General features: G+C 46.4%; 1 protein-coding gene across 1 annotated transcript in view; it reads right to left on the bottom strand.

The window, feature by feature from the left end:
- Nucleotides 1–500: 500 nt before the first annotated feature.
- NOTCH1 (notch receptor 1) overlaps nt 501–15392 on the bottom strand; it is a 47946-nt gene continuing 33054 nt past the window's right edge. Inside the window, exons 10-34 of the mRNA XM_066580247.1 lie at nt 14531–14644; nt 13256–13489; nt 12931–13041; nt 12264–12456; nt 12007–12152; nt 11810–11923; nt 10499–10618; nt 9889–10041; nt 9550–9778; nt 9227–9428; nt 8982–9135; nt 8695–8879; nt 8471–8603; nt 8090–8347; nt 7897–8009; nt 6925–7493; nt 5813–6232; nt 5575–5723; nt 4814–5033; nt 4520–4610; nt 4218–4383; nt 3833–4131; nt 3482–3629; nt 3295–3392; nt 501–3166 (exon numbers count right to left, since the gene is read on the bottom strand). Coding sequence (XP_066436344.1) covers nt 1754–3166; nt 3295–3392; nt 3482–3629; nt 3833–4131; nt 4218–4383; nt 4520–4610; nt 4814–5033; nt 5575–5723; nt 5813–6232; nt 6925–7493; nt 7897–8009; nt 8090–8347; nt 8471–8603; nt 8695–8879; nt 8982–9135; nt 9227–9428; nt 9550–9778; nt 9889–10041; nt 10499–10618; nt 11810–11923; nt 12007–12152; nt 12264–12456; nt 12931–13041; nt 13256–13489; nt 14531–14644 — 6032 coding nt within the window. The 3' untranslated portion in view covers nt 501–1753. The remainder of the gene's footprint in view (nt 3167–3294; nt 3393–3481; nt 3630–3832; nt 4132–4217; nt 4384–4519; nt 4611–4813; nt 5034–5574; nt 5724–5812; nt 6233–6924; nt 7494–7896; nt 8010–8089; nt 8348–8470; nt 8604–8694; nt 8880–8981; nt 9136–9226; nt 9429–9549; nt 9779–9888; nt 10042–10498; nt 10619–11809; nt 11924–12006; nt 12153–12263; nt 12457–12930; nt 13042–13255; nt 13490–14530; nt 14645–15392) is intronic.

Below are 15392 nucleotides of genomic sequence, written 5' to 3'. Positions count from 1 at the left end.
GTTGTGATCGCCCTTTACCTTCAAAATAGCCTCAGTTCTTGAAGGGACACTTGCACACAGTTTTTGAAGGAACTTAGCAGATAAGTTGTTTCAGACATCTTGGAGAACGAAGCACAGATCTTCTGTGGATGTCGGCTCGCCCCAGTCCTTCTGTCTCTTCATGTGATCTCAGACATACCGGATGATGTGAGCTCAGGGCTCTGTGGGGCCAAATTGTCACTTCCGGGACTCCTTGTTCTTCCGTGCACTGAAGATAGGTCTTAATGACATTGGTGGGATGTTGGGGGTTGTTGTCCTGCTGCAGAATACCCTTGTATTCTGACACCTAATTTTGTAACTTTTTTTTAACCCTTTCTTACTTTGCCACATTTTTCCACACAGCACCCCCCAATACCTTAGATGACAATCATTGTGCAGACACTGAACAAGCAGGACTTGCTGGGAGATTTCAGCCCTGCAGCCCCACCGCTCCCACTAATAATATTTCAACGAATGACAACTTTTTTTTTTTTATATGATTTATTATAACAAAATTTTTTGTTTACAAAGCCATAAAAAAATACAATAAAATACATCGTTATTCGCAAACTACGACTCTGCCGGTAGATAGATACAATATTGTCACTACATTCTAGTCTGTTATTTTTTTTTCCATTCCGCTTTACAAAATGACATCCGGCGCTTCTGGTATTTCTCCACATATTAGAGCTGCATATGAAGGGACTAGAGAGTTCAACTTTCCTCCTAAGTTAGTCGCAATACGCTTTTTACATATTATCGTAAACTCTTAGGTTGGGGAACGTCGTCCGTAAATCACCACGTTATTTGTTCGTAAGAGCGTCTGTTGCTGAAATGTCTTTGTGAGATTAGAGTTTGCGGCATAGAAGCGCGGCAGCGCCTTTAACCTGAAATGTGATACAACTCAGGAATATTCACGTAGACTTTTTAAACAAAATCCACCGTACAGGAATAAATCTCTATATACAAAGCTTAGAAATGCCACAGGCTTGTACCAAAAAAAAATCACTTTTGTGTTTGTTTCGCCGAGGCGCCGATCCCCTGGTGGTGGGACGAGGGCTCCGGGGAAAGATGTCAAATGTATAGACACCAACCCTAAACCATTATAACATATGGAGGGAAGAAGGGAACACGAAGAGCACAACATATATCTACAAGTATAAAACACAAGTTAAAAAAAAGGTTTTGGGCACCAAATATATCAGTCCATCGTGACAGTTGTACTGCCCGCTCTCCCTTGCCATCTCTAGTCGGACCGAGTCTTGCATAATTCTACAAGTTGTGAGTTTTTATGGAGTTCAAAGTACATTTAAAGTTGTAACTAAAAACCAACAGTAATACTGGAGGAGGTGTCAGATGAGGAGTGAGGGCCCGCACGCTGCACTTAATAATATATATAGCTTTTTTACACCTTTAACAATATACAATGTCTTGCCGGGGCTGAATAGTTTTGTTCTTGGCAACTGAAGGGAGTTGGACAGAATAAATACAAAGACTCTGCCGTTACACAATAAACATCTATATCTTATACTTTAAGGCAGGAATATAAAAAAAAAAATAAAATGAGACAAGTTCACGTGTAAAACATAAATAAAAGGGGCAGTGTTCAGGCCATCGCTGAAATACGGAAAATAAATAAAAAATGAATGCCCGAGTCTCCAATATAAAAAGGTTTGTGTGTCTATTTGATGCCAGTGTGCCACCACGGGGCTTCGCTTTACGACTCTGCTCGAGTTCATTTGAAAGCCTCAGGAATGTGGTTGTGTTGGGTCTGTATATTCGTTGGAGGACTTGATATACCCTCCGACCAATCTGATATATTGGAATGAGGGGACGAGCTTGACCACTGGTCTGGGGACTCAGGGGATGGGGTCAGGAAAGGGTGGTCCGGAACCTGTAACTGGTGGCTTGGGGTATTGTCCATGGGAGAAGAGTAACTGTGCTGTGAAGGTGGTGTTAGGAACTGGGTGGTTGACATAGCTTGTGTAAGAGTGGTTGGCAAAGGGCCTGTTAGGATCTGGGTATCCTGAGGCATAATGGAACGAAGGCCACTGCTCGTCAATTGCTGCACGTCTGATTGGGCCATGTCGTTTCCGCAGAAAGGTGCACCGATATGGGTGCTGGATGCAGAGGTTGCATTGTGTTGTTGTTGTTGCTGCTGCTGTTGTTGTATACTTTGTTGCTGAAGCTGTAGGTTTTGTTGCTGTATCTGCTGAATTTGCAGAAGGTGAGTTTGGTTGGACATTCGTGTGTTGGGAATTGCCTGATAGGTCATCATAGGTGAAAGAGCGGTGGTTGGCAAACCACTATGCAAAGAGGTCATCAGGCTGTGCTGCAGAGCTGCTGCAGTTTGCTGATGTCCGCCCTGCAGGTTAGTTCTCATGGGATTGTACTGGTTAGGGACCATCCCATTCTGCAGCCTCAGCCAGTCGCACTGGCCATTCATTGCTGAGCCACCCACTGTAAACTGCATGGAGCCTCCGTTAAGTACAGTGCTGGGGCTCGATACGGAAAGGTGAGCAAGACGGGGTGTCATGGACTCAAAACCCATCCTGTTAGTGCCGCCAACCATTTCTTGCTTGGCAGCCATATTCATGTGATTCATACTGATGTGGGTATCTGGTATATTGCCGAGGTGGTTAAGAGGCATCGATGGAGACTGCTGGAATGGAGAGGTCATCAAGGGTGGAGAGGACACATCCGACAAGTATCCATGAGGAGACTCCAGCGAGTCGACAGGAGAGAGGACACCAGAGCTGCTGTTATCCAACAACCCACCCTTGCTTTCTTGAGACTTTTTCCTTCTGGCCTTAGCATCTTTTGAATCTTTGCACCCAGGACCCTTGGCACTTGGCTTTCGAGCTTTCTTCCCTTGCACTGCTGGCTTAAGGTTTCCAAGGTAACCATTAGGGGAGCAGATTGGAGATAAAGTTGGAGCCCCCATGGGACCGTTGTGCAACTGTGGACTCCTCACAAGGTTGTAGTCATCCAATAATCGAACAATGTCGTGGTGCATGCGCTCTTGTGCAATGTCACGTGGAAGCCGGTCCATGTGGTCAGTGATGTCGCGGTTTGCATAGTGATCCAAAAGAACTTTGGCCGTTTCGTAGCTTCCTTCTCTTGCAGCAAGGAACAGAGGAGTTTCTTCCTGCAGGTACAGATGAAGCAGGTTAGAAAACTGAAGCAATGCATCTCCCTATTCTTCATCCACAGAGCAGAACGCTTTGTCACAGACTGCAGACTAAGACAACGCCGTAAGTTATTAGAACGCCTTACCTTATTATTCTGCATGTCTTTATTGGCGCCATTTTTCAGGAGAACTGTTGCGGCATCCACATTATTCACGGCGGCTGCCCAGTGAAGAGCAGATTTCCCTAGGGAACAAAAAGGACCAGATTTTAGAACAATTCCCAAGATGCACAGGGATAAGGTCTAATGAATGAAATCGTGTCCATGTTTTTACCAAGATCATCCACTGCGTTCACATCTGCGTGGGAGTTGATTAATTCTTCTACCATGCCCTCCACAGCCAAACGAGCCGCCAAGATTAGCGGGGTCGTGCCATCATACATGCGGGCATCCAACTCTGTCGCTCTGTTCCGAATAAGAATCTGTTCAACAACAAAAACGATAAAGATTAATCTCAACGCCAGACTGTCAGAAGCTTCCCATGCAGATCACTGGTGGAAATCTTTAGGACTGGAGGGGGTCAGTCACAGATTGTTCGTTCTTTAATTATTTATACAGAAATGGCAACATAACATTTTATCACTGAATCTTAGTGGAATTTCTTGAGAAAAACAAGACAACTCACCTGGAAAACACCTTGAGCATCAGCCGCAACTGCAGCATGAAGGGGAGTGCGCCCCATGTTGTCCTGCACATTGGCATCTGCACTAGACTCCAGCAGCCGTTTGGCAGCATCAGCACGGGCATATCGAGCAGCCAGGTGAAGGGCTGTCTCTCCGGTGCGGTCAGTTTGGTTGTGCAGATTTGCACCTTGACCAATAAAGTCAGAGATCATGTTGGCTGATGCATCCTCCTCTTCCTCGCTGTTCCCGGTCTCTAGTCCCCCACCGCTGCATGCTGCAATCATTAGTGGGGTGAAGCCATCTGCAAGACGACAAGAGACCATTAGATGACATTTTCGTTTAGGTACCCATGGATACTCCCAACACTGATACAATATTCCCCCTTACCAGGTCCTCGCACATTAACATCCATGCAGTCCGTATCAATCTCTCCTTGCGGTGGAGTTGGAGCCATAGAGGGAGCTCTGAGATCAGCTGCATCCAGATGCTGCTGAGTCCACTGTCTGTGGTCAGTCTGATCCCCGAGATCAGGAAGTATAACATGATCATCAAACTAAGGGAGAAGACAAGATTCAGCACAGGATGCCGACGGCTCATGAACCATGTAAGAACTAGTACTGCAGCACAAATATCCCTATGGTTTGCCTTATGCAAAAAGATGAACTACTCAAAAGTGGTCGTCATCTCACCCGGAATCTCTTGTTTTCTGAGGTTTCTTCATCTCCCCACTCATTCTGATTATCATCCATCAGAGAACCATCTGCAGCATTTTTTAGGGGCCTTTAATAAAGAAAAGGTAAAACACAAAAGGTAGTATAAAACATCAAAATTCAACAAGATGATTCATAGCAATAAACCCGACAATGGAAATGGTTACCATGGCACAGAACACACAAGTGATATGAAAACTAAAATCGCTCAGGTCAATAGAAAAGCGTGACGGTCTGCACACATACAGCAGAGTCCAGACATTCCACACTTACTTTAATCCCACAGAGTCCTCCCCGAGGGGCTCCCTCCTCTTCTTCTTGGTTGACTCTTTTGTATTGAAGCCTTCTGGGGACCACAACCGGCCGTGCTCCCGGCGCCTCTTCTTGTTGAGGATGATAACTCCAATGGCAGCGAAGATGACGAGGAAGACACACAGGCTGACACCCAAGCTGGGATAGAGCGGAGAGCTGGGCGGTGGAGTTGCAGTTTCACCTGAAGATAACCAGGAGAAGCTCGGTGAGACAGACATTAAAGCTGCATTTCAAAGCGCCGACACGGTGAGAATGAACTGAATTTTCTTTAAAACAAAAAAAAAAAAAAATTCTGATAGTCAGAAAAAAGAAAATCATTCCAAAAATAAGATTATTTTCCTTTCCTCATCAGAATTGCAAATTACCCTTAAAATTCTCTCTTGACCCAAAAGGCGTTATCAAGAGACTGGTTTTCTTTACTCCTTTAAGAAAACGGATTAATCAACTTCACATCACTGCGCTCTCATTGAGCTGTTAAGACAGAGGATTTATATGGGATTTTCGAGATAACGGTTCTACCACCTCGTGTACGCTATTGATCAGTTTCTCTCCCTCTCTTTTCCCCCTTCTTAAAGAATTAATGATCTTGACGTAAATCCAGTCAAACGATAAAAAAAAAAAAAAAAAAGTTGAAAGGCGTTTTATTTACTAAGCTTCATGGAGAAAAAAAAAATGATTTTGAGATTCTTTATTGCACGGACTCCTGAAGTTTAGGAACTTACTTCTAACAGCTTCTATCTTGTATGGGAGGTCTAGATTGCCAAGAGAAGCCAGAGCCCCGAGAAAAGCTGCGACGTCTGTGGCACTGTGGAAGCACTGAGAAGTGGTCTGGAAACACTGACGATTATCTATTTCCAGGTAGACGATTGACCTGTGGGGAGGGGGGGGGAGTTTAGAGGTTAGTCGCTAGTAAATCCTGAGTCTTTACCGCTTTGTGTTGGAAGGAAATGTTCTACCTACCCCTTCACCTCCAGCTGGTCGAGTTCTCTGCGATATCGGGCAGGGATGAGGGAATCCTTCATGCTACTGAAGATGGCACTTGGGGCATCAGACCATTCCCCTGTGGACCTTTTAATGTGATGTTTCTTCAACTCCTCCTTATTGCCGTAGTAGGGGATAATCATGTAGTCGCCATGCTCATTCTTCTTGAACACAACATTGGTATGGAGGATCCTGCTCAACTCACGGAGGAAGTCAACGGAAATATTCTTCAGCTTTTCTGGGGGCACCAGGACTACTAATACCAGGGTGCCATCAGCCAATTTCTCAGGCATATTATTAGCGCAGTCCAGACCATCCCACTCACACTCGGCATTGTTGCAGCCTTGGTCACAGTGACCATCCTGGAAGTGGTCCTTGCAATACTGATCATAGAGGGGACTGGAAAAAGTTGAAAAATAAAGAGTCAGTAATAGCAGCTAGAAATACACTGATCTGCTAAAATATAGCAGCAAAGTACAATGTCTGTATCAGCATGTTAACTGTTCCACCCAATTTGTTAGCAAGCCCCTCCCATTCGTCAGGGGGCCCGCTCCTACTCAGCCCCTCCCATTCGTCAGGGGGCCCGCTCCTACTCAGCCCCTCCCATTCGCCAGGGGGGCCCGCTCCTACTCAGCCCCTCCCATTTGTCAGGAGGCCCGCTCCTACTCAGCCCCTCCCATTCGCCAGGGGGCCCGCTCCTACTCAGCCCCTCCCATTCGCCAGGAGGCCCGCTCCTACTCAGCCCCTCCCATTTGTCAGGAGGCCCGCTCCTACTCAGCCCCTCCCATTCGTCAGGAGGCCCGCTCCTACTCAGTCCTCCCATTCGTCAGGAGGCCCGCTCCTACTCAGCCCTCCCATTCGTCAGGAGGCCCGCTTCTACTCAGCCCTCCCATTCGTCAGGAGGCCCGCTCCTACTCAGCCCTCCCATTCGTCAGGAGGCCCGCTCCTACTCAGCCCTCCCATTCGTCAGGAGGCCCGCTCCTACTCAGCCCTCCCATTTGTCAGCACATCCTCCCCTGCTCACTCCCACATCTGTCTGCACGCCCTCCTCTGCTTGCACCAACCTACCACCTTTTTTTTTTTCAACTTACTTGCACTGGTTGTCAATGTTTTGACAGTCAAAACCATCATAGAGGCATCCTGCGTTGTTACACTGGGAGTCACATTTGCCATCATTAAAGTATTTCCAGCACTGCAGGGCATTGGTGCAATTTTTCCAAGGATCGTTAAAATCAAGGGAGCAGTCGCCTCCATCCCAGCCGCAGGCATTAGTGTTGCAGTTGGTGTTGCAGACCTTATTTCCAGCGTGCTCCGCACATAACTCTATCTTACAATCCTCTTTGAGATCGGGAGGCTCAATATCCATTCCTGGGCCCTCTGAAGAGCCATAGATCAACATGTGGCAATAGAGGCCATTAAAGTTGCGAGGACAGATGCACTGATAGAAAGGTTCCTCTGTGACAAATTTGCATGTGCCGCCATTGTAACAAGGGTGTGAATTACAGGGACTGTTGACCGGATACTGACACAAGGGTCCGGTGAAATCATCTGGACAGACGCATTTAGGGGTCTTGAGGGCAGATATACAGGTGCCACCATTGTGACAAAGAAGGTTGCCACACAGACGGGTGTCATATTCACACATGGCTCCATCAAATCCCTACAAAAAAAAACAAACAAACAAAAAAAAACCTCAGTAGACCAAAGAGTTGACATTAATCGCCTACAGGTTAACACACTGATGGCATGAAGCCCCGATATAGTAAGCACGTATTCATCATATAATGCACATCTCTGCAATGAATACACTATGGCATTTCAAATCTTCACCAAGATCTCTGCTTACTGTCAGTGAAAGGGAGCCATCCTATTCACATGTAGAGGGTGAAAACCAGTCCTAAGCATGTCCAGCTGCTGCGTGAGCCGGACTAGGTCAGGGTTTCAGCCTCTGATTATAAACCACCATTTCATTCCATTTCCATGACTTTGCACCATTCTTTCTATAAGTCTTATACAAGGGCAATACATCCACCACATTGTGTATCCTGCTCATCTCTTCTTACCGGGGGACATTTGCAGATGAAGCCTCGCTCTGTATTACTTGCAATTGCACAAGATCCACCGTTTCCGCATGGTTTTCCTTTGCATCCATCAAGCAATGACTCACAGCGTCTCCCTAGGAAAATGAAGCAGCAGATAAGCTTTTCTAGGTATTCGCTACGGACAGGAGGAGAGGATCAGGCCGGGTATTGTTACCTGTAAATCCTTGTCGGCATTCACAGCGGTAGTCATTCACAAGCTGGACGCAGTTCTGAGTTCCACGGGCGTCACAAGGGTTTGAGAGGCATTCATTCACATCACCTTCACAGCGCTCCCCAACAAAACCTGGCAGACAGTTGCAGTGGTATCCGCCTACACGGTCTACACATTTGCCACCATTGAAGCATTTAGGTTCTTGGCTGGGTCCTTCGTACAGCGGGTTGCAGTCATCGATGTTAATTTCACAGTGAACTCCTGAAGGGGGAAAAAAAAAGGAAGAAAAAAAAAAACTGAACATCAATGGAACTAAATATTTATATCAAGTAACTACACAGTCCCCATAATACTCATTATATCCATATTTACAGTAAGTCTTACCTTGGGTGCCTCTGGGACAGGAGCATTTATAGGTGTTGATCAAATCGATGCAGGTTCCTCCATTTTGGCACGGGTGAGAGTGGCACTCATTAATCTCTTCTGAACAGTTAACTCCATGGTAGCCAGCAACACACTGCAAAAACATATATAACATATACATGAGTCACGTGAACTGAGGACTCTGCTGGCAGTAATTTTTAGCCCCCTGGTTTAGAGGCGCTCACCTCGCAGGAGTATCCTCCAAGGTAGTCTGTACAGGTGGCTCCATTCTGACATGGATTGGGCGTACATTCATCCACCTGCTCCTCACAGTAGCTTCCTGTATACCCAGGCTGGCACAAACAATAGTGGGTGTTCCCAGTGTCACGGCAAGATCCCGAATTCCGGCAAAGACCATTGACGTCCACCCCTGGTGAAAGAAGCGGTACAATGTGGCATGTGAAAGGAATTTGGCTGCAGGAAGCAGTAAAGTAATCGTGGAGCGCAACCGTCTGTAAGAGCCCTCCCTTACCTCGCTGTAAAGCCGCAACCTCGCACGAGACATTGGGGACGTCACAATACAGTCCTGTCCAGCCGCTGTTGCACTCACAGCGATACAAGTTGTTGGTCTGCCAGCATTTCCCCCCATTTTTGCACGGAGAAGAGTCGCACCAACGTACGAGGTTCTGCAGAAACAGAGCAATATAGTTACACAGTGCTGATAATCACTCTTATAGAAGAGCCACCAATCAGTGGCTTAGAAGTGTCACTACCTACCTGGCAGTTCAGCCCGGTGTAGCCCTGCGGACAGGTGCACTTGTAGGCCCCGAAGTTGTCCTGGCATGTGCCACCGTTCAGACAAGGTTTGGAGTTGCACTCGTTGATATCAGACTGACAGTAATTACCAGTGAATCCTGGCGGACACTTACAGGTAAAGGTGTTTATACCGTCCACACAGGTGCCACCATTGAAGCAAGAGCTGGAAAAGAGACGAACAATGAGAATGGAGGAGAATATTCAATTGTAAGTAAAGAAGGACTCAACAAGATCCTCCACTCATTGCAATACATATAAAACGAGAAGCCGAGGGTCTGCGGTACCTTTCTGTACAGTCTGGAGTGTTGATTTCACAGTGGATGCCACTAAACCCTGAAGGGCAGGTGCAAGTGTAGCTGTTCACGCAGTCTGTGCAGTTGGCCCCGTTCTTGCAGGGATTGCTAGCGCATTCATTGATATCCTCTTCGCACTTTGGTCCACGGAAGCCAGGTAAACAGTTGCAATAGAATATATCGATGCCGTCAGTGCAGGAACCTCCATTGTGGCAAGGGTCTGAAAATTAAAGGGTCAGAAAAGAAAGTCAATTTCTCATAATCGCCCCCAAAACTACACAAGCTAGAAGCAGAACCCGGGGCGGCTCAGGGCCGGAGCATTGCACTCACTTGGCTGGCAGTCGTTAATATCAGTTTCACAGTTCCTGCCAGTGTATCCCTTTTTACAGACACACTTGTAGCTGCCGTTCGTGTTCTGACATAGGGCACCGTTTCGGCAGGGGTTCTTCACGCACTCGTTGATATCGATCTCACATGTTTGTCCTTTAATAGTTTAAAAAAAAAAACAACAAAACAGTGATAAGATTGTATGGATAGGAGGCTGGTCTCAGGTCACTGGTCAGCAAAGTCTACGGAAAATATCTGCAAATCACTCAGCTGAACCATCACACATTGTACGGCGGCGGCTGCAGGAGTTTCTATGGCAAAGGATTTCTAAGTATCAGGTTACGACGGCCTTAATACTGCGAGAACAAACAAGGCAGCTCGCCGTCCATCAGTCTTTTGTTACACCATAGTATCCATTACAAAAGCTCAGCCATGATTGCAGCAGTGACATATGAAGAAAACACCACACAGGTACATGTAGCTTCACTGTAGCAGGTAATGCCAAGCATTTGCAGATTCTGCTGCATAGCATTCCAGGACATGTAAGGTTTCCCTCATCAGGGTACGGTGTCAGGAGAGAAGATCAAACAGGAGATTTCAGGTCTAGATTTACCTTGCCATCCAGTCGGACAGACACATGAGAAACTCTCAAAGTTTTCTGATTCTTGACATTTCCCATCATTTTTACATGGGCTGTTAGCACAGGGAGCTAAAACATCCTCACATGTGGCCCCTGGGGACAAGACACGAGCAGCATTAGCAAAGCAAGGCGCAGAGAGCACTTTTAATATAAGCCCCCTCCATATCCACGTTTTATAGCTTTATGAATTACAACACAAAAACAAGCAGCTAAAAACATACATTCTATAATTAAAGGGGTTTTCTAAGAAGCTGCAGGGTTCAGTCAAACAAGTGGAATTGAGCTGCAATACCAGGCACTTCCACTACAAAACATACAGTGCTGGTATACAATGAAGTGGCCCACAGTGCTTGTCAGCCTTCAAATAGTTGATCGATGGGAATCAGACCTCCACCTATGACATGGCCTAAGGATAGGTCCTCAATATCCAGGTCCCGGAAAACACCTTTAAAAGACTTGTCCAGTTGTAAACTATTGATGGCAAATCCTCAAGATAGGTCATCAATAGAAGATCGCTGGAGGTCTGTCACCCAGGACCCCCTCTGATCAGCTTGTGCATCAAGATGATTTCTGCAGGAAGCAAACAGCTTCGTTCTCACTAAAGTGGCAAGGCTGGGTATTACAATTCGACAACCCCGTTAAAGATGGCAGATTTATTTCCAGCTAATCAATAGGAAAAAAAAAAAAAAACTGTAGGAAACTTATTTTCTTCATAAACTGCCATCTCGCAGATAGGCTGTGGCCTTTTTCCAAAGCCTTCACGATCCTCATCAGGTTACTGTGGCGACCGGGGCCAGGCAGGAAATTCAATAGGGTTTCCTGCAATTGTGCACATTGCCATTTTAATGGCAAGGGAAGCAGGAAGCCGGTAAGCAGGATTTGACTTGGACAGCAATTCCCATCTACTGCAAATCTGTCAAAATAATTCCTTACACGCCCACCGGGCCTTGATTCACATACTGTGGGCTGGTCGCCCGAGAACTGTCAAAAAAATAGGCACCAAATACTCCAACACTGAGAATTTTTCCACCCAGCACCTCTGACAGGATCATTGGAAGAGACTCATCGCGTAGTCTTAACTTGTTTGCGGCAAAACAATATTGTTTTTGGAGAGAGCAGGGCGATGAGGGGGACGAGGGGGCTACGGAGGGGGGTTTTCCAAGCAAAATATTTTCTTCTCTTTACTTGGAAAATAACAACGAACATCAGAATGAATCTCCCGGCAGCAGCGCTGCTTTTATTAGAAGCCTCTACAGGAGTGCACTGCCTTTAGGGATGACTTACCTGTGTAGGGTAACATACAGATACACTTGTATCCAGCCACACCGTCAATGCATGTCCCCTCGTTGAGACACGGGTTGGACGCACATTCATTGATGTTTGTCTGACAGTTCAGTCCTACAAAAGAACAGAAGTTTAGCGTTCGCCCCGAATCTAATTATTCAATACCAGCATTGAGTTATGGGAACAGCGACACTCACCACTGAAGCCCTCCTTACAGGTACAGATGTAGCCGCTGGTCATGTCCTTACACGTTCCCCCGTTCATACATGGATTGGAGTCGCATTCGTTGTTATTAATGTCACAGTTGGTTCCACTCCAGCCCGAATCGCATTCACATTTGTATCTAAAAAACAGACATTAAATGTCATCTTCCGACTAAACTCACCAGCGAGCACTCATGGCCACTCCGGCAGGATTCGTTGGCTTGAAACCTCCCCCCTTTGTGAATTCTCACCCGTTGACTCCATCGCGACAGAGTCCGTGGATACAAGGGTTGCTCCTACACTCGTCCACTTCAGACCGACACATTGGTCCTTGGAAACCTTCAGGACAGGTGCACCTAAAGCCGTTAATGAGATCTTCGCAGGTTCCGCCGTTGTGGCAAGGATTGCTGGCGCACTCGTCAATGTTGATATTACACATTTTTCCTGGATACAAAGTTACAAAATGAAATATAAGTTCAAGATGGCGGCTCGCATTCCTATAATGAGGATCATTTAGACGCAATGAAATGAATAAAGGAGCCTCCTAAAAGCGGCTGCATCTGGCAGATCACGTTTCTCCAGTTACCTACTCTCGTTTCTCATGGCTGCGAGGCCTTTAATGGGGCGCACACCAGCTATTTAGTGGAATAAAGGCTCTATTGATCAGAGAACAGATGAGGAACTTAGAAAGTCCCATAAAAATAGGCTTTGCACAGGTGGGCAGTGGGCCGTCCACAGGGGTGGACTCGTAATCAAAGGATCTTATTAACCTCCCCTAATCAAACAGCCGTCAGAAACGTGATCTCTACCCTGAAGAGAGTGGAATCCCTAATCTCCATCCTCGGAGCTTATTCTATCCCAACATCAGGCAGCTAGGCTCCAATTGCGGATCTTTGGTTCACAATCTGGGCCTCTTACCGGCATAGCCAAGCTCACAGGCGCACTCGTAACCGTTGATCTTATCTATGCACTTCCCAGAGTCGCAGGGATTGCTGGCGCAGTCATCCAAGTTTATTTCACAGTTGGAGCCTAAAGAAAAGAAAAAGATAAAAAAAGGTTACATTTTCGAATTCACAGTCCATCAAGTCCTACGTATTACGCTGCAACGCGCTACCATCCGCCGGTTTGCGTTCGTTCTAGGTGTATAGCACAGTAACCACTTGGAATAGACGTCAGGAGAATCTACAGCCATCAGTCACCGCTACAAGTCGCCCCCACCTGATGACGATGGACGCCTCCCTACCTGTGGTCCCCTTGAGGCATTGGCACATGTAGCTATTTATCTTGTCCACGCACTCTCCTCCATTTTGACATGGCATACTCAGGCACTCATTAATGTTGGTGTCGCATCGCCTTCCAGTAAATCCGGGCTTGCATTCACAGGTAAAGGTGGCAATACTATCGATACAGGTTCCGTGGTGGCAGGGATCTGGCTTACAGTCATCTATATCCACTTCACAGTGGGGACCCGTAAATCCTGCAAACAAGAAAATTATTACCCACGATGCCCAAGAAACAGGTCATCAACATACACCATAAACTATGTGCCGATCCCTGCAATCTCTATCGCACACCTTAAAGCATATTAACCCCAGTGAAATGAACATAAAGGGGTCTTTAGGTCTCCCCGAGCTGTGCAAAGACCAAAAACCATCCCCATGTATCATGTAACATGACTACTAGAACCGGACTCCTATATGCCCGAGACTCCTGAAGGTCATTGTAGGGCTCTGACGGCTTCCATATCACAAGTTAATAGCCTTATAGCAGCTGGACACTGCCCGATGCTTATTACATATAGAAATAGGTGGCAGCAGGTCCTGTAAGAACAGATCGAATTCCTAAACATTTTATCAGTGCGAAGACAGCAAATATATCAGAAAAGCTCTAATCTGTCTTACTGCGATACTTTGTCACTAAGGTAACATGGGGAAAACATGCTTTAGTGATTAACTATGCAAAGCTGAAGTGTCTCCATCATTTCCATTTGCTCGTGGAGAGAAGAATTCAGAGCACGGCACTAGCTGCACTTGGTGGAAATAAGCGCTTTTCATCGCTCGCTGCCATTCATAGCAGCGCGATTAGAAGTTATTCAGCTGTGAGCTCTCCGCTGTAACAATGGTGGCATTGTCTCCCCTCGGGGCTCATGTCATCGTCCCGTCATCAAAGCCACTCCTCGCAGGCTCAATGCAATAGGGAAAAAAAAAACCCATTCTGTAAAGCTGCCTCAAACTTTTCCCGCGTTTTTTCCCCTTCTCCACTTCTGGCTGGAGTGAGGATAAAAGCACAAAGGAGAAATAAAAGGACTGGGCCCCTGTGTGCTGACAACACCTCTGCCCTGCTGTCCACATGGGGAGCGACACCAAAGCTGCAGACATCTGCTGCACCAGAGATCACTTTCCAGGGCCTTTTATGATTTCTCTATTGGTTTCTGCAGTGCAGAATGGAGATTTTCTAATCCTCTAGACAAATAAAACATTTGTCCCTTTGGTCATTTCTAAAGCACCACGTATGTTACCTTCTGTGCACTGACAGGTGTAGGTGTTGGGTCCGTCCACGCATTTGGCACCATTCTTGCATGGCGTACTGGCACACTCGTCAATGTCGTATTGACACAGGTGTCCATTAAAACCTAAAGAGGAGGGAAAACATCTTCACATTAGCAACGCTGTCAAGTAATTAAAATGTCAATAGCTGTAAGGTGATCTGCTTCATACAGCTGTAAATAGGGTTCACCACCTTGCTATGGAATCTGCATGGACTATAAGGAGTATCGTGGCAATGAGGAGAAATGTATGTCTGTCCAGTCAATCCACCTACATATTAGAAAGGCAGCAAACAAGGCGCCTGGTCTGATGCTTTTTAGCAAGATCAAGTCCGTCAACATGTTAGACGATTTGCTGCGGTATCATCCAGCAGACACAATCTAGCCCTAAGTGACCCAATATGGAGACCAAGTCATTTCTGTCCAGCCTTAGCTGGAATTCAGAAAAAAAGTCTTTGCACAGCATGAAGCCGGCTCAGCCTCACAGTCGTCTCGGATCAGTTTAACAATCTTTGTCCAGCTCTAAATGGTCTCCTGGTCACACGAGACCAAAGAAACCAGAGTGGTCTTAAAGAATGACTTTCAGATTCCAGCTTTCCTGATCCTTGCACACAATGGGGGCCAAACCTCGTGCTTCCCTCAGTCTCTTAGAGAGCCTCCCGTAGGCTACCATGAAATCGTTCACACTGGGAATGAAAGGGAGCTGAGCCCCTAATGCCGCATTCACATCGTCTTATTTACATGCCAGGACAGAACGTTCTTTTCAGAGATTAGAAGACGACTTTCGCTTATGGTCTGAACACGGCATTCATTTCTAGAGCCGAAACAACCCCCA

The sequence above is a fragment of the Eleutherodactylus coqui genome, chromosome 10, assembly GCF_035609145.1.
Source record: "Eleutherodactylus coqui strain aEleCoq1 chromosome 10, aEleCoq1.hap1, whole genome shotgun sequence".
Classification (NCBI taxonomy): domain Eukaryota; kingdom Metazoa; phylum Chordata; class Amphibia; order Anura; family Eleutherodactylidae; genus Eleutherodactylus; species Eleutherodactylus coqui.
The sequence above is the reverse complement of the archived record's forward strand: the minus strand, read 5'-3'. Positions and strand labels throughout refer to the sequence as shown.